The sequence below is a fragment of the Heterodontus francisci genome, chromosome 33, assembly GCF_036365525.1.
Source record: "Heterodontus francisci isolate sHetFra1 chromosome 33, sHetFra1.hap1, whole genome shotgun sequence".
Classification (NCBI taxonomy): Eukaryota; Metazoa; Chordata; class Chondrichthyes; order Heterodontiformes; family Heterodontidae; genus Heterodontus; species Heterodontus francisci.
The window spans coordinates 30,129,268-30,154,653 of NC_090403.1; the positions used below are offsets into that span (position 1 = coordinate 30,129,268).

General features: G+C 39.9%; 2 protein-coding genes across 3 annotated transcripts in view; one reads left to right on the plus strand and one right to left on the minus strand.

Moving 5' to 3' along the window:
* The first annotated feature begins 2,469 nt into the window (after positions 1 to 2,469).
* On the plus strand, positions 2,470 to 9,694 carry LOC137348083 (HIG1 domain family member 1C-like). The gene is made up of 4 exons (XM_068013263.1): positions 2,470 to 2,665; positions 7,613 to 7,714; positions 8,506 to 8,640; positions 9,425 to 9,694. The coding sequence occupies exons 2-4, from the start codon at positions 7,618 to 7,620 to the stop codon at positions 9,487 to 9,489; spliced, it is 297 nt and encodes a 98-aa protein (XP_067869364.1). The 5' UTR covers positions 2,470 to 2,665; positions 7,613 to 7,617; the 3' UTR covers positions 9,490 to 9,694.
* Positions 9,695 to 9,843: 149 nt separating this feature from the next.
* Positions 9,844 to 25,386, minus strand: part of eftud2 (elongation factor Tu GTP binding domain containing 2) — a 61,268-nt gene continuing 45,725 nt past the window's right edge. For both annotated transcript variants that reach the window (XM_068013261.1, XM_068013262.1), the window contains 7 exons: positions 24,107 to 24,233; positions 23,178 to 23,265; positions 20,532 to 20,650; positions 20,073 to 20,167; positions 18,734 to 18,887; positions 17,774 to 17,881; positions 9,844 to 10,158 (listed from right to left, as the gene is read on the minus strand). In XM_068013261.1, coding sequence (XP_067869362.1) covers positions 10,063 to 10,158; positions 17,774 to 17,881; positions 18,734 to 18,887; positions 20,073 to 20,167; positions 20,532 to 20,650; positions 23,178 to 23,265; positions 24,107 to 24,233 — 787 coding nt within the window. In that variant the 3' untranslated portion in view covers positions 9,844 to 10,062. The remainder of the gene's footprint in view (positions 10,159 to 17,773; positions 17,882 to 18,733; positions 18,888 to 20,072; positions 20,168 to 20,531; positions 20,651 to 23,177; positions 23,266 to 24,106; positions 24,234 to 25,386) is intronic.

The window sequence follows — 25,386 nt, forward strand, 5'->3', positions numbered from 1 at the left end:
CAGTGTTCAACAGAGTGCAGGAAAATATATTCCACTGAAAGGAAAGAACAAACTAAACACTAGTGAGACTCCATGGATGAATAAATACATAAGGGAACAATTAAGGATTAGGAAAGATGCAGACATTAAGTACATAGACAGCAGAGTAGGGCATGATTAGAGTGATTATGAGAGAAGTAAAAAAAAAACAATTAGGAAGGTGAAGAGGAACTATGAAATTAAATTATCAAGGAAAATAAATAGTAAAATATTTTACAGGCACATCAATAAAAATGGAAGGCTGGGGTAGAATAGGACCATTAAGAGATAGAAAGGATAATACCACCAGTAACAATAGAGTGATGGCAGAAATATTACATAATTATTTCATTTTGGTATTTACCAGGGAGATAGAACAGGTAGACATGGCATTGAATAATGAGATATGTGCATTTAAAATAAAAAGGGGGTGTACTGAATAAACTAATCAAACTCAAAGAGGATAAAGGTCCAGATGGATTGCATCCATGCATTTTGATCGAATCTAGGGAAGAGATAGCAGAGGCATTACTGCACATTTTTAATAACTCATTAGTAGTGCCAGAGGACTGGCAGATAGCTAACATAATTACTATATTTGAGAAGGTGAATAGAACATGTCCAGGGAATTCCAGGGCAGTTAGCTTAACATTGGTGGTAGGAAAAATAATGGAATACTTACTAAAGGAGAGAATAGAAGAACATATAGAAAAGTAAAATATTATAATCAATAGTCAGCATGGATGTCAAAAGCAAAAATCTTGCTTGACCAACCTTACTGAATTTTTTGAGGAGGTAACAGAGAGAGTAGACAATGGTAATGCAGTAGATGCAAATTATCTGGATTTTCAAAAGGCCTTTGATAAGTTGCCCCATAATAGATTAATGAATAAGGTTAGAGAATGCGGAGTCAGGGGACAAGCAGCAGAATGGATTGCAAGCTGGCATCAAGACAGAACGCAGAGAGTGAGAGTAAAGGGTAGTCATTCAGAGCAGCAGAAGGTGGGAAATGGTGTTCCACAAGGATTTGTGCTGGGACCACTGCTGTTCACAATGCACATTAACAATTTGGACTTTGGCATCAAAAACACAATTTCTAAATTTGTGGATGAATTGGGGCGGGGGGGGATAGTCAATACTGAGGAGGACTGCAAGAAATTACAGGAGGACAATAATAAACTTGCAAATTGGGCTAATAATTGGCAAATTAAGTTCAACACAGATAAATGTGAAGTAGTACATTTTGGTCAGAAGAATATAGAGGTCCCTTATTACTTGGTAGGTACGAGTCTTGGTTACGTAGAGGAATATAGGGATCTTGGAGTACAAGTAGACCAATCATTAAAAGTTGCGCAGCAGATTAGCAAGGCCATTTAAAAAAAGCAAACCAAGTTGTAGGCTTTATTTCCAGAGGGATAGAATCGAAAAATGGTGAAGTTATGCTAAGCCTGTATCAAACGTTAGTTAGACCACGCTTAAGAGTACTGTGCAGTTCTGGTCACCATATTATTTAAAAAAACAGATATTGAAGTACTGGAGAGGGTGCAAAGAAGATTTACAGAAATGTGTGGGTATACATTATCAGGAAAGGATGAACAGACTGTGTCTCTTTTCTCTTGAAAAAAGGCAGAGGGGTGACAATAGAGGTCTTTAAAATGATGAAAGGTTTCGATAGAGTGGATAAAGAGAATGTTTCTACCTGTGGGGAAGAGCATAACTAGAGGCTATCAGTATGAGTCACCAAGAAATCCAATAGGGAATTTAGCAGGAACTCCTTTAACCTAGTGGCGTGAATGTGGAACTTGTTACCACCGGGAGTGGTTGAAGCGAATAATATTGATGCATTTAAGGGGGAACTAGCCAAGCATATGAGGGAGAATGAAACAGAGGGTTACAATGGTAGATTTATGTGAGGAAAGATGGGAGGAGGCTTGAGTGGAGCATAAAGGCCGGCACAGATTGGTTGGGCCAAATGGTCTGTATCTGTGTCATATCTTCTGTGTAAAGATCTTCAGAGACAACCAGTCCCAGTTGTCTGAATGTGACAGGTTGAACCTTTCAGTCATCTGTTTGCCCTAATCCTAATCTCTGCTATATGGGCATCTCATGCTAACAAGGATGTGTCTGTCACTACTCTAATGCCCATACAGAAAAGATTCAAGAAAGCCCTCCCAAAGCAGTCACACATCATAAGATAAACGTCTTCCACGTAAAACAGTACAAGATGATTTCTACATAAAGCTCTTTTGTAAACTATTAAAAAATTTAATGTTAAGAAAAACATGCTCATTTGTGTAATTGGAAGAATCATTTTCCATATAATTTTTCAAACAAAAGGCGATGGAACATGACGATGCTTTAAAAATGCAAATTGCGGAAGGTCAAGATTGCAGCAAAAGGCAAACATGAATCAACAACAGGAGGCGGGTCATTATAAGCTGCAAAGTTCCGCAATTCGACCTTTCCCTCTCTTGATCAAGATATTTGCTGACATTTGAGGCAAACATTTACGATCTCTCATTGCGACACGGTTATTTCACGACGACTTGCTTGAAAATCTGTGTAAGCAGGAAATGTAATTAACTATCGTCACTAACCGGCAGTGCAGTTACGTCGCTTTCAGACAAGAATTGACTCCTTTTATAAGGTAATGTCTTCATAGATTAGACTAATATGCAATATTTTTAAAAATTGTTTCTAGATTCATGATACCTTTTGGTTGTCAAAGTCGCTTAAGCTGTATTTGTTGAAATCTGATGCATTAAAAGACTCCAGACCTGGAACTTGAGTCGGATTGAGTGGTGTTAGTGCAGTGGCTGAAGGTGGGTCTGCTTGGTGCTGGCTCTCATCATTCATTGTCAAGAAGGAATTACACCGTCTATTTTAACCCCAGCATTTTCATTGGGACGAGAAGATGGTCTGTCCTGACCCTTATGTACCTGTATCTCAGCCCCAGGTATATTTGGTGAAGACCATGCACAAAACAGTTCTGCAACATGCTTTCTCATGGCCATTATTTCTGAGACTTGTGTTGTCCATGTACTGATACTTTCATCCTAACTAAATTAATGATAAAGTAAGGTTGGTTAACTCTTCCTCAAACTCGGCATTGCCTCCAGGCTAGGTTTTGTTTTACATATTCCTGGGATGTGAGCGTCACCGGCAAGGCCACGATTTATTGCCCTTCCGATGGTGGTGTTTAGCCACCTTCATTCAACTACTGCAATGTATGTGGTGAAGGTACAGTTAATTAGGGAGTTCCAGAATTGTAACCATGAAGGAAGGACAGTATATTTCAACGTCAGGATGGTGTGTGACTTGGAGAGGAATTTTCCCCTGCTGCCCTTTCCCTTCTATGTGGTAGAGGTCATGACTTTGGGAGCCTCTGTCCAAGAAGCCCAATGAGTTGCTGCAGTTCATCTTGTAGATGGTACACACTGGTGGAGGAAGTGAATGTTTAAGGTGGTTGACAAGGTGGTCCTGGATGCTGTTGAGCTTCTTGAGGGTTGTTGGAGCTGCAGTCATCCAGGCAAGTGGAGAGTATTCCATCACATGCCTGACTTGTGCCTTGTAGATGGTGGAAAGACTTTGGGGAGTCAGGTGAGTTACTTGCCACAGAATACTTAGCCTCTGATCAGCTCCTGTACTACAATATTTATGTGGCTGATCCAGTTGTTTTTTTCAATGTTGATGGTGAGGAATTTGGCAATGGTAATGCCATTCAATGTCAATGGGAGGTAGTTAGATTTTCTTGTTAAAAATAGTCATTGCCTAGCACTTGTGTGACACAAATGTTACTTTTCCTTTATCAGGCCAAAGTGCCATATAATAAAAAGCCCACATGGTATCAGTGCCCATGACCAATTCTGATGGGAAAGTCAGGATCCAGCTAGTTGAAAACAAGCAAAATGCTGATCGCACTGCCCATCTGCACTGAAAATGGCAGCTCCCATACTGTGGCTGGAGCATTACTTTTTAAAAAATATAAAACTCTTCTTCTGTGGCCACAAAATCCCACAGGTGGCAGCAGTGTCGGTGCTTAGAACAGGGCTGTTTGTGATTAAAGGCTAGCATAGGCTACTGGGCTCTGCTATTTGGTTAATTTTAAAGGTATAGAAAATCACTAATACAAAAGTGAGATATTACTGTAGACCTCAGCCAAATAATAGAACATACAAACATATGAATTAGGAGCAGGAGTAGGCCACTCGGCCCTTATAGCCTGCTCCGCCATTCAATAAGATCATGGCTGATCTGATTGTAACCTCAACTCCACATTTCTGCCTAACCCTTGATAAGCTTTCACCCTCTTGCTTATCAAGGATCTATCTCTCTCTGCCTTAAAAATATTCAGACTCTGCTTCCACCGCCTTTTGAGGAAGAGAGTGCCAAAGACTCACGACCTTCTGAGTGAAAAAATTTCTTCTCATCTGTCTTAAATGGACAACGCCATTTTTTAAAACAGTGACCCCTAGTTCTAGATTCTCCCACAAGAGGAAACATCCTTTTCACATTCATCTTGTCAAGACCCCTCAGGATCTTATATGTTTCAATCAAGTCACCTCTTACTATTCTAAACTCCAGCAGATACAAGCCTAGCCTGTCCAGCCTTTCCTCATAAGTGTAGCAAGGGATGGCAAAATGGCATTAGCAATAGTTACAAAACTGTACCATTTTAATATCAGGCTTTATCTCTGTGATGCTCTTGGCTTCATAGTGATCACTTGTCATCCAGGAGTCACAATGAGTCATGGTTTACTGGCACAATGTGTACACGCAGGAGGCTACAAATCTCAAGGGCAGGAGATTCCCATCTAAGCTCGAGTTAGAAAGCCTGGTACTTAAACCCATCTAGGTTTAAATAATAATTTACCGATTACATGCTCAATTACAATAATGCATTCCTGTGGAAATTTCAATTCGGATCAGGAAAATGGAGTGGCAATCATCTGAGTTTGGTCAACAGGTAGGCTCACTAATCTGATAGGGAGTTCTTTGATTTCGTTTATAGAATCCAAGCAAAAGTAAATTTATATCAGCCAATACAAGAAAATGGAGATGCCCTGGCGAATTGAACCACTGTGGTAACTTCCCAACTTGAATCATTAGGTATTCATGAGTGCAATGATTTTTTAAAAAGTAATTCGTTTTAAAAAGGGTTGTTTTTTTACTTAGAGATACAGCGCTGAAACAGGCCCTTCGGCCCACCGAGTCTGTGCTGACCAACAATCACCCATTTATACTAATCCTACATTAATCCCATATTCCCTACTACATCGCCAACATTCTGCTACCACCTACCTATACAATGGCCAATTTACCTATCAACCTGCAAGTCTTTGGCTGTGGGAGGAAACCGGAGCACCCGGCAGAAACCCACGCGGTCACAGGGAGAATTTGCAAACTCTGCACAGGCAGTACCCAGAACTAAACCCGGGTCGCTGGAGCTGTGAGGCGCTAACCACTGCGCCACTGTGGTTGTGTAGGAGAATTTGTATTGAAAGTACCTTCTTGCTTCCTTGTATATTTTATATTTATATTTTATGTATATTTGGATGCTTACTTGGGTACAGTTCTCCCTCCTATACTTATTTTCTCTTCCCCCACCCTGAAGATGTACAAGGTCTGACATGATGTGGCACCTTCATCTATTAACAGAGCCAAGAATCAGCACACCTTTGAAGGGTAGAGGGAATTTAATGAAATGGATGGATTTCCTGTGGCATTGATCATAGTTAGTCAGGTGTTATAGCCAGGTGGGTGATGACTTGGCTGGTTTCTATTTTTCACCTCCCAATTGACCAGTGTTTTAGCATTAGTGTTTCAGCCATGTTTTGCCAAATAAATGGACAGTGACAGGTTTATTTGTAGAGTTAATACAGAAGATTAATATTTATTGAATATTCATCTGAAATGATCGCAACACCACCCACACACGCATTCACTCTCACAAGCACGTTCAAGATGAGATACATAGCAGGTAAAGGGTAAGAGTTGTTAAGAGTTTAAGGTGTAAAAATCTGTTTCAGGAAAACCTGTGGGATCCTCTCGGAATGTGAGTTTTAAAGTTGCTGGCCTATTTGCTGGTTTTGTATTTGCTGGGTTGCTGAAGACATCAGGCAGTTCTCTTCAGTTTGAAGACAGTGCTGAAATCCTTAGTTCAATTTTCACAGGTGGAGGAGTGCTTTAAAAGGCACTCTCCTTTCTCTGCTGCAATTGGCTTTCAACTTGTCTCAGCAAGGTTCAAGTGTTAGCTAGAACTGGTCTCTCTCAGCCTTATGCTGGAATTAAAGATAGCTTTTGATGTTGACCTTGTGGTTGGAGAGAGACCAGGCTGATGCTGATGACTTGATGGCTGAACTGGAAAGACTCCATTGTTCTTCAAAATGATTACCTTTAAATGTTCATTCCACCCATGTGACTTTAGCTCTCTATTCTTGATAGGCTAGTACATTAGTTTTTAATGGCCCCATTTTGATACAAGTGATGTTCACACTCTATTTTGGTGAAGGGTAGCTGGAGACACAGAATCTAGGGAGTGTCTTTGTTTTAGCTAGTTTTGTTTATAGCTCACATCCTTGCGCGATAAGCTGTCTCATTTCCATGTAGACATGGATATGGTGCAGGAGGTAGTATTTGTCATGTGACTAGGCCCTCCATCTTGTTGAAAGCAAATGTACAAGTCTTTTAAAATTGCTCTAATTTTTTAACGCTTGTTTATTTTTTGTATTTTCATCACTGGACTTCTCATGAGCATGAGACAGGATAAACTAAAATAAAAGCCAAATACTGCAGATGCTGGAAATCTGAAATAAAAAGTGCTGGAAATACTCAGCAATTAAGGCACCATTTGTGGAGAGAGAAGCAGAGCCATTTTCTGAACTAATGCTTTGTCTTTCACAACCATTAACAGTCTCTTTGCCTTTGTCCCATGACATCTTTGTTATTTAATCTCTCCTGCCCCATCACATACCTTTCCTTTTGTTATCTTCCCCACTACCCCCCTCCCCCACCCAATTACTTGCTTTTAACCCAATTCTTTTCTAACCGTTGCCAGTTCTGATGAAAGATCACAGACCTGAAACGTTAACTCTGCTTTTCTCTCCACAGATGCTGCCTGACCTGCTGAGTATTTCCAGCCCTTTGTTTTTATTACACAGGATACGCTGTTTGAATTACATACAGATGTATATAGACTGCAGTACAAACCTGGGTCCTCTGAATTACTGTGCTGTGCTAATTACAAGAGCTACTGCCTCATCATACATACGAAATGCTAATTATGGATTTATTAAAAAGATCCTGAAAGGGTGATAGAGAAGGGAAGATCACCATTGTCAATATTCCTTCAATCTAATGATCTTGTATGTACATTCACAAGCCCTAAAATTCAATGAACATTTTTTCTTGGAGCACTGCATAAAGGTTTGTAAAATTAATAAAAGGACAGTTTCTTTGCTGAACTGCCCAAGTTAAAAATTCTAATACTTTAGGTGGTGTAAATAAATCCAGATTGGACAGTTTTTTTGTGAACTATAAAGTGTCTCATTTAACATGGTGCATTAAGATGGACTGTTATTTGCTGTTGCTTTAGTGATCATGTCTGCAGACACCACCTCATGGAGCTCTGAGACAGAGAACCAGGAGGCTTCAAAACTCATCAAAAAGTCCAAAGAGTCACCTTTTGTACCAATAGGTGAGTCCCTGTATAAAATATTGAAAAGTAGCTCTGTGTAAACTGATAACTGTTTCTTTTGAATTTATTAAAATAGAAACAAAGTACTAACTTTGGTCTTACACATTAAGGAAAAAAAAATCAAGATTTTAGCAAAGAGAGAAAGGAGCTAGTAGATGGAAATGACATCTGAAATGTGTGTTCCAATTAGGGAGAAAAAGTGACCATTAATAGTGCCAATGCGTATTAGAAGGGGAATATAGTGAACTTATAACCTAATGAAATTGAAATCATAGACTAATATTCAAAAATGAATGGTACATTAAATGAAATATTGTAGAACTACCACTTTTACATTGAACCTCAATTATTGGCTATAAATTAAGCACCTGTATCTGGTTTTACAGAAGCATTTGGGGAATACCACAAAGAGCAATGTTTAATTTAAAAACCTGCTCTTCAGTGAGAATCTAATTTAATTTCCTCCAGTATCTTTAGATGAAAGTAGAAAAGCCTTTGCACCTACTGATGCCATGTTGATGGTATCAGTGAGATTGGGAACCTGCATGGGCTCAGGTCTCTGTCCATACTAGTTCAACATAGCAAATCACTGCGCAAACCAGTTAGATCTCTGATCAACACAATGAAAAAAGTAAACTCATCATTAGGCTTGAATTTATTCCAGAGCATCTGCTAATCTCATTGTAGAAATATCTGGGAGGGATGAATTGGGTTAGCACATGAACTTAGCCCAATAGAAATAATACATGAACGATTGAAAGAGCACTGAATACTAAAATTGTTTATTACAGGTATGACTGGATTTGCAGCAATAGTAGGATTGGGACTTTATAAAATGCGAACCAGAGGGAACACCAAAATGTCTGTACACCTTATTCACACTCGTGTGGCTGCACAGGCATGTGTAGTGGGAGCTGTGACTCTGGGTAAGTTTTGGTCTTCAGGGAAACTGACTGTGATAGCTAGGAGGAATGTGCATAAAAATAAAAACAAAACTTCTAACAGTGGTGCAAAGAGTGCACCAAGATGGAGAAAGCAGATTCCAGAAAAGCAACCAAGTTCATGGTCATTGAGTTAAGTGCTTCCAATGTAAGTTAGTACTGAAGGTAAAGGACTAACTCACAAGCCTGCCAGATTTGGTTGTGGCCTTCTTTATTCCATCAAAGGCTAAGATTCGCCCAAATTCTTATTTCAATCTGAATCAGCAACAGAAACTAATCAGCTGAAACTTGTGGTATACTTGAGGGATGAGTTAGCAGAACTGTGGCTTGGCACACTAAGTCGGTCAATTTAGAAATAAATCCAATTGTATTGTTTCAGCTTTTTGTGCAACTCAAACATAACCCTACCCTAGCTGCCGAGAGACATTAAGAAGGAACTTATTGGCTTCGGAAAAACAAAGACCAGTTTGTTCAACTGATTGTCGAGCTTGCCAAAGTTTATGTTTTGGATTGTTCAGTTGGAACTAGATGTTAATAATTGGTGTCAATAAGAATTTATTTCACTGTCATAATTCCAATTGCTTTCCTTCTGCTTGAATCAGCTAAACAGTACTAACAGAACTATACTGGTATTTCACAATTAAGACACTTAATTTTAACATACTTAGCAAGTTTGTCAATCTCCAAATAAATATCTGTCTACTTTATAAGTTAATTCGGCATTAACTTCAACAACTGAGTTCATATTTTATTCTCAATTGCCTTGCAGGTGTCCTGTATACAATGTACAAAGAATATGTGGTGAAGCCAAGTGAAGCAAATCTACCTAAGTAAATGCCCTCTTTGCTTTCTGTTGCACATTTTTATGTATTAATATCCCATTTCATATTGAGGTGACCTCAGTGAAATAATGAGACCCCCAAATAGTTTGAGGATGTTTTATTAGAGCTGCACTATATTATTCCAGAAGATTGAGAGTTTTGTATTTTGCACTATCAGAATTTCCTGTTCTTTAATAAACCAAATGACAATGTACAAAGGGTTCAGTCACTTTGCTAGTAGTCTGATTCTTATGCACAGCATACATGAACACCATATAAAACTAGTAACTCCTCAAATCTAACCTATGTAAAAGCAATCTGGATAACACATCAACTCTACATTTTCATAAGAAAAACCCAGCCAATATGAATGGAAAACTGAACATTTTTTATTTTGGGATGTATTTCATTAAAAACATTTCACCTACAACACTAAAATATAAAATTCCAATTGGCTCACTTTCTGGCTTCTTCATTCCATACTTAGAATCCAGTGGAACCATAGGTCATTGTGACTGAGCAATAGCATGTACAAAGTCTTGCTGAGGGATGCAAGTAGTTGATTCTTACTCCCAGACGGTGTTTGTTACAGGGGGTAATTCAGAACCACGTCCTGCTTTGCAAGTTCCAGCAACATAGGATCATCGAAAAACTTGCTGATGCTGACATCTTCACTGAGGCCCTGTTAATAAATGAAGCAGTGACATGTCAGATTTATTCCTACCTTTTATACTTAAAATCCACTAACTTTATTACAGGGAATAGAAGGTAACCACTGAATTATTTCACTAATGCTATTACATCAGTTAGAAATGTGAATCACTAATGCCAGAGGGTACAGTTTAAAATATTAAAATAGAAACCATCCCCTTAAAGTGAGCTGAAAACAAAAGGCTCAAAGTGTAATTTCTGAAGCAGTAGGGTAAAAAATTTGGGGATAACAACTTAAGGAATTTTGTTTTGGTCCATGTTATGATCTTGTTACGACCAGGTGAGAAAGAGGTCTAGGGTTCCCTTTCAGCCTTCACCTGGTCTTACCGTAACAGGGTTTAATTTTAAACAGTGTTTTTTAGCTCCACTTGGTGAATTCTTGTTCACCACTTTCCAATTATAAGGCAAAGAAACCAGCACAAACAGACTTTCTTAGGTTTAAAGAAGAAAAGTTGAAATTTATTAAACTTAAACTCTAATTTGGTTGACGCCTACGGATACACAACGCGCCCACGCTAGCATGCATACGTGATACATACATGCAAATGGAGACAGAAAAGAGAAGAAAAATAAAGTGGAAAGGTTTGAGGCAATATCTTAAGAGTTTTTGTTACAGTTCTTAGAACTCATTTTAGAGTCCTTGATTGTAGGTAGATCTTGCTTTTCGTTGGGGCCCAGTATTATTCTTAAACCTTGTTCGCTGCAGGAGACCTTTCTCTCTTGGGGTTCATGAGGTTTGTGAGAAAAAGATGGGAGCAGAAAGGAGAGATCTTCTCCGTCCAGGAGCATTCTACTTTCTGCTTGAATCGTTTGTACAAATTCAAAAAACTCAGGTTGCCCAGCAGGTTAGTCATGTGACTAGCTGTTTTGACCATGTCAGTTTGTGTATTCGGCCATCTTGGCAGTCAACCTGGAATGCGAGCTCCCCCACTTAAATGTCTGGTGACCAAAGGTCCATTGTGGGTTGAATAGGTCAGGGAATGGCTACTTTGTCCTTCCAAACTCTGAATATGCAAATGTCTTTCCAGACACGGCAGATCTGTTTAACAAGTCCTTTCTTCACTCCAGTAACAGTTTAAAATCAATGTTCATGACAAAATTAATGTGCCTCATTCTTGGCAGGTGGGGGCCTAGCACGACACCTCCACACCCAGCGGGATGAAATGTGATTTGAGAAAAGCGTATTTCATTAAAGGGGTCGAGGGAAAAATGTAAGATACAGAAAAAAAAAATGCATTTCTCTTTCATTCACAAATCCTAAAACTTATAATCGCCCCTTCCGTTTGCCCATTTCCATGGTCTTTGTTCCTGCTGAGGTAATTTTTTTTCCCGGAAGAGTCCGTGTGGGTGGGTTTATCCTGAACTCTTTTTCAGTGCTTTGCTGAGTCATGCAAAGGTTTTTGAGTTCAGGGGATGGGTGGTTCACTTATTTTCTGACTATAGGGGAGGATTCTTTGCTAATCTCCCCTTTGTCCCAGAGGACACTCCTGCCTACAGCTATTTGTGCAGACTCTACTGCACTCCCCTGTGGCACTTCGACTAGGTGAGGAATCACCCTCACGGTTTCTCTGCCCCCTAGAGGTCTTTTTGTCTCTGCAGATTCATGTAAATGCTGTTAACAACTCTGGTGGGGTGCTTCTAGTGTCTGCATTTACGTTAGAGGATGTAGGATCTAACTTTTCACATTTTTCGGTGTTGGCTGACTGACAGTAAGGGTTTTCATCCGGGATTCCTTCCGGACTTCCTTTAACCTGCCCTCGGTCACTTTTTCCCCTTCCCTTTCTAAACTTTTGCCAGCCTGTCCCCTTTTGTTTTCGGGGTTCACCAGCTCTCTACTGGAGGTTCCTCCTAACACTGGTACAGGATATAGGGGTGCAGGTTTCACCAAGTTGTGGTTTCCCCTCAACCTGGCACATGTGGCAACTCCTGCAGTACTCCACCACATCTCTGTGGAGTTTTAGCCAATCAAACTGCTGTCTTATGCGGGCTTTGGTCTTTCATATACCGCAAGAACAGCCACTGTTGTCTCATGGGCCCTTAATATTTCTCTCCAGTACCTCTGCGGCACCACTAACTGGTGAACTACTGTCCACTCCATTTCATCAGTACCTCATTCTTTAAATAATAGCAATCAGGGATTCCATCTGCTTCACTTTCAGACTGGGCAGCCTGTGCTAACTCTCGCAATACTGGGTCGGCTCGCTGAGCCTCAGTTAGGGATAATCATTTAATTCATTCCCTGGGTCTCCTAGCTTTCCAAAGAAAGGCAGACGTCATGGTCATCTGCCTGCAGTGTCAATTCAGTCTCCTCTGGGGGAGCTGGTTCAATCATGGCCTGATCCACTACTCATTCAGGGAAACTGCAGGGGTCTGCCTCCTGCCACTGCCCTGTCTCTTTGACCTCCTGCAGTCTTTCTTTCATTACTGGGGAGGCTACCACCTTCACCTCCATCAGATCAGTACCTAGGTGGTCAACCCCGTCCACAGGCAAACTAGGGACAATCCCTACGGTCACCGGTCCTGAAACTAGGTCGCACTCCAGGTGCACCCGGTGTACAGGTACAGGCGTACACTGCCCTCCAATACCATTCAGCACCATTCTGGTGTTCACTGCACTCTCTTGGGGAAAGGTCAGGCCTTTTCCCAGTAAAACGGATCTAGTGGCCCCTGTATCCCTGAGAATTACTATGGGCTTGCTTGCCCCACTCGAGGGGTATGGGGTTACTCTCCCTTCAGGCACAACACCTTAATTACCCTCAGAAATCCTATTAAATTTTCCTGCACTTCAGCCATATGCTTCCTGGGTCTCACTCTTACTGCAGTTAAAGCGACAGCTTGTTCTGCTGTGCTTTCCATCAGGCTCCCTTCTTCACTGAGTGGGTATGCCTTGATTAACCCTACAGGTTTTTCCTTTAGTTTCCAGCAGTCAGCTCTTAAATGCCCTGCTTTATTACAATGGAAGCACACAAGTCTCCGGGTCACATTCCTGCTCACGGCATCGTCCTTTTTGGCTAGGGAAAGGCTCCTTGTGTCTCCTGCTTTCCTTCCTCTCCCAGCACTGCTTGGGCTCCTATCACCTTCCCACCCTTTGTCCCTTTTGGATTTGTGGGGGTGTCTAGGAAAGGTTCTCCTCTGGGAAACTGAGAAATTAAAGCAAACTCATTGGCCAGGTCAGCCACTTGCTGGGCTCTCTGGAGCCGCTGCTCCTCTACATGAGTCTTTATGGAGAGTGGGAGAGCGCGTTTAAATTCCTCTAACATAATTATTTCTCTGTGGTTCTCATAGCTGAGCTGTACTTTAAGAGCCCTCAACCACTGGTCAAAAGCCAGCTGCTTACTTCTTTCAAACTCCAGAAAAGTTTGATTAGCTTGCTTCTTGAGGTTCTGAACTTCTGGCGATAGTCTTCGGGTATCAATTCATATGCCCCGAGGATAGCATTTTTGGTCAGTTCATAATGTGATGAACTCTCACATGGCAACAGGGAATAAACCTCATGGGCTTTTCCAGTTAGCTTGCTTTGTAGTAAAAGAGGCCAGGTCTCAGCTGGCCATTTTAGCTGCTTTGCCAGTTTCTCAAAGGACACAAAAAATCCTCCTCATTGAATTTTGGAATTAGTTGAACTAGTTAACAATTTTGTACCCAGCCCTGAATTATGCTCCTCCATATTGGCCATGCTTTCACTGGGGTTACTCTGTCGCCCGCTAGTTAACTCAAGCTGCTTCAACTCTTTCTTCACATTCCTTCCGGAATATTCTTTCTCTTGCCGTCTCCTGTCTTTTTCTCTCTCTCTCTCCTCAAATTTAAGTTTCCTCTGTTCCAATTGTATCTTTGCTAACAATACCCTGTCGGAGTCTGCTTCTAACCCAGTTTCTACTTCTTCATATTCAAGGGCAAAATGGTTGGCCACTAGCCTTAGGAGTTCAGACTTCCTAGCCTTGCCATATACAGTGATCCCACACTGCTCAGCCATTTTTAACAACTCCTCCATAGACAGTGCTTTTAACTTATCACAAGTTACTGCACCCTAGCTTGGAGAGCTACTAGCTTCAGTTGCAGACATATTAGTATTCAAGCATACATAACCGCAAGAAAACCTGTATTGAAATTTTGCTCTTTTTTGATTGGGAACAATTTGGCTTCCCACTTCCAATTTCTCGTTTGACTGTGGGTCAATCCCAGACCAGCCCCCAAATTTCTGTTATGACCAAGTGAGAAAGAGGTCTAGGGGTTCCCTTTCAGCCATCACCTGATCTTACCGTAACAGAGTTTAATTTTAAACACTTTTTTTAGCTCCTCCTTGGTGAATTCTTGTTCACCACTTTCCAATTATAAGGCAAAGAAACCAGCACAAACAAGCTTTCTTAGGTTTAAAGAAGAAAAGTTGAAATTTATTAAACTTAAACTCTAACTTGGTTGATGCCTACAGATACACAACGCGCCCTCGGCTAGCATGCATACGTGATACACACATGCAAATAGAGCCAGGAGAGAAGAAAAATGAAGTGGAAAGGTTTGAGGCAATATCTGAAGAGTTGTTACGGTTCTTCAAGCTCACCGTAGAGTCCTTGATTGTAGGTAGATCTTGTTTTTCATTGAAGCCCAGTATTCTTTTTAAACCTTGTTCGCTGAATGAGACCTTTCTCTCTTGGGGTTCATGTGTCTTCAGTGGATTCAGAGACTTGTGAGAAAAAGATGGGAGCAGACAGGAGAGATCGTCTCAGTCCAGGAGCATTCTGCTTTCTGCCCAAATTGTTTGTACAAATTCAAAAACTCAGGTTGGCCAGCAGGTTAGTCATGTGACTAGCTGTTTTGACCAGGTCCGTTTGTGTATTTAGCCATCTTAGCAGTCAACCTGTAATGCGAGCTCCCCCACCTTCAACGTCTGGTGATCAAAAGTCCATTGTGGGGTGAATAGGTCACTGAATGGCTGCTTTGTCCTTCCAAACTCTGTCTGTTAATATGCAAATGTCTTTCCAGCCACGGCTGACCTGTTTAACAAGTCCTTTCTTCACTCCAGTAACAGTTTAAAATCAATGCTCATGACAAAATTCATGTGCCTCATTCTTGGCAGGTCTAGCATGACAATCTTGTTATAAAAGGTCAGATTCAGATTACAAAGAGTTAACTCCCAGAGATACTCAAGCAATTCTGAATGTTGATTAGGATGGATCCTGGGTGGGGAAACTAGAAGTTTGCAATTCTTCAGTTTTGAGAATCCCTAGCCTGTAAATTGCTTGCCATTATGATAAGCCTTGTTTTCATTCACTGCACCTGTCAAGGGCTTGACAAATCAGAGCATACTGGTATCACTGCCCCTTTGGGTGTTGGGCCATTTATCTTAAGTTGGTAACTTCGGCAGCTGGACAGACCAATCTTCAAAGAGCTAATAGGGGGTGGTCAGAGAACGATGTTTGTTTTCTTCTCTTTCTCAGTGTGTGGGGAGAATAGGTTTGAGTCTACAAAAGTGCCAGAATGCTACAGTGAATTCATATTGTTTGTAACTTAACTCCAGTGACCAGTTAGCTTGGGAACAGGTAGTTTGAAAGTGAACTGTGCTCAGTGTATTGGTAGAGTTGTATATTTATGATGTTTATGGTATGAGAAATGGTAGGAAACAATACTCAGCTCATTCATGTAGTTATGTAAAGTAAACCATTTTATTGGTTTATAGTTGTGTCTCTTCTCACTAAACTGCTTTCAGTCTTGCCTTCCGTGAACAAATGTGAAAATTCATATGCAGCATATACAACAAAGGTTCTATGGTGTGATCCCCACGTCATGCTATTATTCAACTAGATACTGGGCAATAAAGATGCACTTATAATCATAGAGAATGCAAAGTCCATTTAATGCAGTGCACACTTCAGAAACTTGTTACTATACCGTGTCTTTATTAAAGTAGTAAATCTCCTATCCTTGCTAATAAAATTTACATATTGGGCAAGTTGGCTTGAAAGACAGGGAAGATCAAGGCCCAAGCCCAGGCTGCTGGAGTTAGAATTTTACTGCTGGAAAAGGATGCTGGTCTGGTGGAGTGAAACCAGTATATTTAACATTGGACCAATAACAATCAAAGTGCACACAGTCTGAAGCATATTCTCATTCCATTACTCTCTCCGATGCAGAAGTTATTAATGAATTAATGAAACACTTTTCAGCAACATCTTTGGGAGATACGGCAAGTCCATTTATTTAAACGTTTACATTAGCAGAATTTCAGGAATCAAAAACTATTCGCAGCAGCATTTTTTTAAGTTGGAAAAGAATTGTTATAATTAGTTTTCACTCACAATAGTAACTCTGATAAATGGTTTGATTCCAATATTTTAAATCATAAAAACTTTACAATGTTACACTAATTACTTCCAGGAATGCTGCAAGCATGTGCCTCAACTGATTAAGGCCAGGATTAGGTGAATATACAAGCCAAGAAACTCCTAGGTTCAGTTCTTAGTACGGGTTTTGTTGGCTTATCTCTGACAGGGCAGGGGTGGGGCACCACAAGAGTTCCCTAACACTATCCAGTGATCCTTGCTGGAAGGATCTTGTTTAACGGTGATATCTCATGTGGCTATAAACTTGCTGTTACTCAATGTCTTAGCTCAAATATGAAGAATAGCCAGTTGGGGGCAAAATACTGGAAGGGGTCTGGGGCCCATAGAACCATAATCCCCTGGTAAGAGAGGAGGGGGAAAGTGAAAAATAGTGACAGAAAAACAAGTCTTGGGATACAGTAATACAAGTAGGATACAGGAAGCTAATCCTTCTTTATTCTATATGCAACAAAAACATTTTATGTTTAGACATTCTGTCCATACAAGAAAATATCCTGCCCCACACCTTCATTAATGTGGTTCTTTTCCACATTATTTCCAATAAACTGATTTCTCTTCAGAATGATAAAACACTTGTTATGCTTTCTGAAATTTTAGTCACTTCAACCACTGGCTAGTTTTAAAACATTATCCTGCCCTCGGTACTAAGCTATGTATACAGAACACTGTTTACACAATGTCAAAATGTGCAATAGTCAAACTAGTGACCCAGATTCTTCAGAGTCAAACAGTAAATATCTGCAAGTGTGGTACTTTTACAACCCGATCTGCAGTTTCTTTGCCTCATATTTTGATCGTGATCTACAGGGCTCTACTCTGTACAACTGACAGAAAGCAAGCAGAAATTTAAGGATTTGGATATTTCTGAACTTGAAGGTTTTTATGCTTGGAAGGGTCCTTTGTTATTTCTCATTATATTTAAAGTCTAAACTTCCAGTCTGCAGTCCAAGATGTCAAGCCGAAAGTTAGCCAAAGTTCAAAACCATATACAGCTATCAGTGAATGTTTGTGATATGAATTAAATTGAAGAGTCTAATTAAATCAGTCAACTGACTGTAGTTATTTTGTGTTGGTTAGTAGCCAAATACTGTATTTATTAGAAGACCACATTGAAAAAGGGAACATCTATTTCAACAACAGCTCAATCTACCCTATATTACTGAATAAACAATACCTTACGGAACAGGTAAATATATCCACTGTCTGCAGTTATCATACAGTTCAATATAGCTTGAGCCAAGATCTGATTACCTTTCTCCTTCTTGTTTTAATCATGAACTCCCTGGCCAGATGAGGTGCAGGCTGTGGTTCCAAGGGTCTGATGATGATGCTCTTGTCCAAGGGATCACCAGGCACAATCTACGCCCAGAACCACAAAAGACATTACTTTAAGTAATTACAGTTAATACTTATCCTTGCAGCCTCAGAAAACAATTTATGCTTTAGAAACATGTTTGGGATTTAATTTAAAAGAACTAATTTTTAGGAATACTTAAAAAAAAAAATTCCCAGGATGTGGGCATCATTGCCAAGGCCAGCATTTATTGCTTAGTTGCCCAGAATTTGATACAACTCACTGGCCACTTCAGAGGGCAGGCAAGAGCCAATCATGGTGTGGGACTGGAGTCCATAGGTCAGACTCAATATGGACGACAGATTTCTTTTCCTAAAACGACATTAGGGAGTTAGTTGAATTTTTACAGCAACCCAGCAGCTGCCTGCTCAATTTTAAAACAAAAATTGATACCAGCTTTTTATTTCTCGATTTTGAAAGTGCCTCTTACTAATTAGGTTATAAAAATTATGAATTTTATGCAGAATTAACCAGCTCTCGTCAATAGGTATGCAGGTGGTGTATCTATTTACATAAAGAAAGCAGCATCTATATGGTGCCTTTCACATGCTTAGGATATCCCAAAGATCTTCACAGCCAATGAAATACTTTGGAAGTGTCATGAGTCACTGTTATTTCAGCAAACACACCACTTTCCAAACAGTAACAATACAACACTCCCTGTACTGCACTGATGTATCTGCCTATTACATGCCCAATTTTTGGACTGAGACTTGAACACACAAGCTAGTGACTCAGAGACCACCACTGAGCCATTTGATATCAGCTAACTGATTAAAGATTTGAACAATGCAAAAGAAGAGATACTTCTCAATTAATACAAAGCAATTGTTTGCTTCTGAAAGGCAAATTCTCACCTGCCAATGGTGGAAGACTGAAAGGGAGAAGGCTTGTCCCTGTGTGTGTGTCCGCAGGTCTGTCTCAAAGCCAAATGAGTCAATAGCTGGTACAAATGCTTTGATTGTATAAAGTGGAGAACCTGGGATTGGTGCATCCTGTGTCACATGGCCTCTGTAGATGAAAAACAAAACCATTGCAGAGGAACCATCTTCCACTTGTATGCTTACTTTCCACTTCATGGGACTATGGACATTATTAACCTAAAAATTCTTTATACAACAAATTCCAACTATAGAACTCCTTTGAGCCATAATAAATGTGCACAAAGTTGCTATGTCAATTAACCAGGTGAAATAATTCCTGATGCAACTCATGATCGGAAATTTATGAATAAAGTATAACTCCTATAACTTCCATTAAGACCAGAGTGTTTATCTGATGTGGTGTAATGCCTTTTCAAAATTACTGCTGTATTTTTAGAAAGAGGGAAGATACATCTCACAAGTAGTAGCATTTCACTGACGGTGCCACCAATGACTAACTGGAATTTATCACTTGGTAAAGTACCAAGCAATACAGAGTGGAAAGGCTATACCTGGCTTCAGGACCTGCAAGTGGAGGAGAGAAAAATGACTCTTCTGTTTGCTATCCTGTGGCCCCTGTTAAAAATTGCACTTGTGCAGACATCAAGTAACAAGAGATCAGCCTCAGCTGCAACGAAACGGTGCAACTCACTGCCGCAGCTCACACAATGAACAGTCACTTGAGTGAGACAGTGAAGTACTGTAGGTGCACATGGGACTGTACTCCAACACAAGCTTGTTTCTTAGGGAAGCAGAGAAAAAAGGAAGATGACTGGCAGAGGGGGCAACAAACCACGCAAAAGATGGACTCACTAGCAGTAATGTGTTACAAAAATATAAAAAGAGTAAAGCCAGATTAATACAATTCTGATGTTACCAATGGAATTTGATTTCCAATCAACCCAAGTTCCCATGTAATTTACCAGATCACACCACATTCAACTGCGATCTGTGTGCTTACATGTGTATTTTTTTCCAAAATAGATACTGTGAATTTCTCAATAATGGGTGATCTGATTATGTTATGTTCACTTTTCATCCAGTAGTTTAATTCCTTAGTTTAAACAGATGACACATGATACAATTAATATTGAAACAAATTTAAGCATGATAAGTTAAAGAGTGGTAACATTTATCCTTCATTTTGGTTATTTTGCCTTCCTCTGCACTAAGTCAGTACTGCAACATTTTCAATGAATACTGCAGTAGGCCTGGACTACTTCAAATCTAAGACAAAGATTAAACATGACACAGATAGAATTAATCTGCATACCTCCTTCTAGCTAAGACTGTATACACTGCAGAAACACAGTCTGCTGGTGCCTGCACCTCCACAAAGTAATAAGGCTCCATCAGACGAGGAGTGGCCTATAAAAAAGTATATTTTGTCAAACCTACCAGTATATCATAGAACAGAGATATGGTATTTAGATAGATATTTTATAATCGAATAGCTGCAGTAACAGTTGATCAGAATAAATTTGTTGAAACTATGTGATGGATAAAGTACACTTATATGAAAAATAACAGAGCCAGAAATTTGTTCACAGATTAAATCTAAAGGCCAATTCACGCCAAAAGATGTAAAATGTTTTCAATGGTAAAACAAATTTATTCCAGCATCCAAGGTGTATACTTTTCTGGACGTTTTTGTAATTTTACTTACCAAATTAAGAAATGATGCGGCAAAGCAATTGAGCAAAGAGTCAAAATGTTAAAGGGAAACCCTTACCATCAGGAAAGCTGAATATACTACTCGTCTGGCTGTGGGAATAATTTGCCCTCCACCCCTGTGCAAAGGCTCTTGAGCTATTACCGCATCAAGAATCTTGAATTTCACATTACGAATTGCTGTGAAGAAAAGATACAAATCCTAAGATACATTCATTACAAATTCTGCATCTTAAGATAAAATTAATTTAAAATTAAGAGCTGTAAGGCTTCTACTTTTTATAAAAAAAACTTGAAAGCTTTATATAAAAATATATTGAGACATATTAGCAATGAAGTATGCCATTCAAGATTATGGGTGAAGTGAGACCAATGTACTGCCAGTTTGATTTCTTTTTTAGCAAATTAGAAGGTTTGGGTTCTACTCGAAGACTTGAGTGCATAATCTAGGCTAGCACTCCGGTGTGGTACCAGAGGGAGTGCTGCATTTGCAGAGGCTTCATCCTTAGATGAGATGTTAAACTGATGCTTCATCTGTTCTGGTGCATGATAACTAACCCATGGCACTATCAGAAAAGCAGCAAAAAGTTAAGTTCTCTTGGTGTCCTGGTTAATATGCCTCCAACCAATCTGTCAGATTAATTGCTTATTTCATCTTATAGCTGTTTACAGGACCTATCAGTGCACAAAATGGTTGCCACATTTACACACAGCAATAAATTCTACTCTGGAATGTTTCTGAGGGATGCAATAAGATGCAAGTTTCTTTTTTATTACGTATCCAATCTCTAGATGCATTAAAAGTGTTCATCAAATAATTATGAACAAGGAAGGCCATTCAGCTGATTGGAGATCACCTGTCCAGAATGATCCCAAAGTCCCGTCTGCTGCAGCATCCAACTGGCTCTCCAGATTTTGCACTTCCAAAGCTCTTATCTGGAACTTCATCCTGCATATTGGATTACTTTTTGTGTGAACAAACACTTGCTGTTATCAGTCCTAAATTTGCCATAACACTTACTATGTTATGCACAATTGGCCTACAAATACTGTGGCGATGATGGGCTGAATTTTATGAGCTCGCTGCACATTGTGGGGGCAACCGCTCCATCCCTGGCAGCGGTGTCCGGTGCCACCGCGCAGGCGTGGCACCATTTTTAAAGGGCTTCAAGCCCTAAGAAGTAATTTAAATTTTTAAAGTGATATTGTGGTGCATTGTGTGTAAAAATTCAAATAAATGCTGGAGGCCCTTTCCCTGCATGCCCCCCCAATATGTTTGTTTTCAGGGCAATATCAACAAAATGATTATTCCCAACACAAACGTCCCCCCCACAACCTCTTCACTTTTATCCTTCAACCCCTTCCACCATCCCCACAGCCAATAAGAAGTGTTTCTCCCACTTCCGCAGCCCCCACCCCCACCCCACCCCACCGGCACCACCACTACCCTGATAATTTTAGTCCTCCCCCGTCCCCACCAGTGTCTCACCTCAGAACTCCTAATGGAGTTCCGAAGGCGCGCGAGTTGCAGATGGCAGCCATAAAATCGATATGGGACGGCTGCTGGGACCAGGTAGGTTTATTTGCATCTTGTTTGAATTGATTTTCATATTTAAATGAAGGCCCCAATGCCAAGCAGTGGGAGGGCCGCACCGAGGCCTCGCCGCCGTCGGTAAAATTTGGCGGGGTCTTCTCCGCGTCATGGGTCATGGCATGCCTCTCCTGCAAGTATTTTACGGCGCCGCCGCCCACCCCCCCCCCCTCCACCCCATGACCCCCGACGTCGATGGGCTTGTAAAATTCAGCCCGATAACTCACCCAGAGCTAGGATTCAAGTATCATGTGGAAGATTGGCTTAAATCACATTTACAATGCAAAGATGTGGTCCCAATCTTTGATTAGTGTATAAAATGAATCTGAAGAGGCATTCTGCAGTCCATTCAGAGCCTAAATTTTCTGACTTTTCCTGATCCTGCAAATAGTCCAAGAGCTGAAGTTCCATTCTAATATAGTTGTCTCACAGCCCATTTCCTATACAAATTTTCAAACTATTTTGTCCTAATCTCCATTACTGGATCTCCCTTTGCATCATTCAGTTGCAGCTTGCTCGCAGGGCTATGCCATTGTTACTCTGAAATTTACTGCCAGGAGGTGTACAATGGCTCTTTTTCCGATGTTCCTTCCTCTCGGGGAAGCAAGCAATCTCCATTTTTGCCTGGCATTATGTAAAGGAATGTGGATATGAATTCACATCCTACGATGCCGTTTTACAGATTAGGGCTCTAATATTACCAAATCTCAAGTACAGTGCCCCAGTGCTTAGCACCATAAGATTTGTCTGAAATAAATTTGTTTTTGTATTAACATGGAACACAATATCCCTCATATTTCATTCTCTAGTTAAAAAGCCACTACTCTGTATTGCTTCTGCCTTGTAACTCAATAAGACAATGTATAGCTATGGGGTTAAGGGTGCCAGGCATAAGTGAGCATAGTACATCAGACTGTAGCAAAAACACACAATAGTATATGACGGATCCATGAAATTAATAAACTACAACTGATAAAAGTTGAGTGTAAGAGCAATATGACTGAGTAATAGGACCTATTTGTAAGCAATCTGAATTTCTCATTTCAATTTTCAAAATGATTCTACCAGTTACTGAAATATCAAACATGAAAACATTGCTTGCTGACCAATACATACGTTCATCACAAAGTGGCCCTTCTCGAGTTCCCCACTGGAATCCTTGGACAATGCTGTCCTTCACGTAACCCAAAAGTGCTTTATCCACCTATAGTCGTAAGAATGAAAAACAAATTATGCAGAAGGCAAGTCTAGTGTGGGCCCATTTCAGGTGCTGTTACTAAATTATTTAGGTATTAAAAATTACAGGAAAAAACATGAATTTAGTACAATTTTGCTAGCTTCTGTAGTGGTCAGCTAACGCCAGCTGCCATGCTAGCTACCTAATGGGTTCATCATATACAGCCCTGGCCCAAATCATCTTTAATCTTAAATTTGGATTTTAGAAGGCACATGAGCCTCAACACTTTACCAATGAAGACCACTGCTGTGTAGTCAGATGCTTGCAAAGTTTCCAGCCTCCAGTTTTGTAATGCCCTTTGCTATAACATTCCTTCTATGACCATCTGTGGATTATGTGATCCAAGTAACAGAACAATGTCAATTAATTACTTCATCCAAAATCCAGACTATGTATGTTATTGTAAATTCAACAACTAAGCATACAAGTTTTAGAAACTGAACCCCAAGAGTGAATTGGAAGGTTAGAACACAAACACTCAGTTCAGATAATGTTAAAAAAAAACAAGGTTTGCCACCCTCCAAACAATGCTGGCACAAAATATAATTCAAAACGTGTTGATAGGGAAGGCTGTGGAAATTATTCGAAATGTAATTAGTGTACAACAGATGGGAATAGAAAGTCATCTGGTACACTGGAATTTGCTTATATCAAACATACCAGGAAGAGACAAAACCTAAAACTATTCTGAATGAGGCTAAGCATTTTTGCACATTTAGCAGAATTGCTTGATTTGCAATTTTATGAAAATGATTCATGACAAATCACAGAGCTACCATGAAAAATGCCTTATTTGTTGCATGCTTACCTCTGATGGCAGTGTATCATCAACCAAAATGTTAGGGCCTGTAGTATCAGGTCCAAAAGCCCAAATGGAACGGGCAGCCAACAAATCCCAATCGTACTTGGTCTGGAAAAATTCACCCAGTTTCTTCCTATAATTTGGTATACAAAGATAAATTTCATGATGTACATTTCAGGGCTAAATGACTATTTCAAATCTGAGGAAAATATAAAAATAAAGTTTTGGTTTGTGAACAAATTATGCCAACATATTTCTATCGCTTATTTCAAATAGTTCCAAAGTACAAAGTATATTTGGCCCCATCATTTACAAACGCACCACACAGCACATTATAAACAACTACCTACTCTCACTCAGCAGGTAATATTGATACAGGAAATCAATGACATTTTGAAGAACTAATAGGAGATGCAGAACCAGATCCAAAACTAACCATCCCGCAACCAAAATGTTTGAAAAAATACTTTAAACACATTGCAACCAATCCACAGCATAACTTCTGACATGTTATTAAGGTCACTATTTACCAAACAATCATAACTGTGTATCACTTTAGTTTTGGCAATGAGAAAATTCAAAGGCAAAGAAGTTCTTTCAGCTTATTTCCTGTTTTAATACCTGTTTTGAGTTTATTTTTCACTAGCTTAAGTTTATATTTTCTGGTCCTACTTTCCCAAAATACTAATAACTTTATCTATACTTTAAAAGTTTAGATGCTTCGATTAAAGCCCCCTCTTAACTACCTTTTATTCTCAGCTGTAGAGTTCTCTTAATTTTTCCTGGCTACTATGTCCCTTTTCACTTTTGATTCATATTGTTGCAAGAATGATGCATGGCTGGGGTGGGGTGGGGGGATCCTAAAAGGGAGAATTTATGCTGGGAGAATGACACTGGTGTATCAAAGTATATTAAAACAGAAATGTATAAAATAAAAGCAAAATACTGCGGATGCTGGAAATCTGAAATAAAAACAAGAAACGCTGGAAATACTCAGCAGGTCTGGCAGCATCTGTGGAGAGAGAAGCAGAGTTAACGTTTCAGGTCAGTGACCCTTCTTCAGAATACAGGAATACCTTTCTTACTTAGTGAATGCTCACGTGTTTTTGCTTGGGCAGTGCAGCCAAAATCTTTAGGGATACTCAATAATTTGCTGGATGTTGCAAAGGTAGAATAAGAGTACTAAGGAAATAAGCTGAAAGAACATTTTTGCCCTTGAATTTTCTCATTGCCAAAACTAAAGTGACACATAGTTATGGTTGTTCGGTAAATAGTAACATTAATAA

Excerpts from the sequence above, each read along its gene's own strand:
- LOC137348083 (XM_068013263.1), top strand. The coding sequence starts at position 7,618 with ATGTCTGCAGACACCACCTCATGGAGCTCTGAGACAGAGAACCAGGAG. Across the intron at positions 7,715-8,505 it reads GTCACCTTTTGTACCAATAG|GTATGACTGGATTTGCAGCA; the intron begins GTGAGTCCCTGT and ends TGTTTATTACAG. Across the intron at positions 8,641-9,424 it reads AGTGGGAGCTGTGACTCTGG|GTGTCCTGTATACAATGTAC; the intron begins GTAAGTTTTGGT and ends ATTGCCTTGCAG.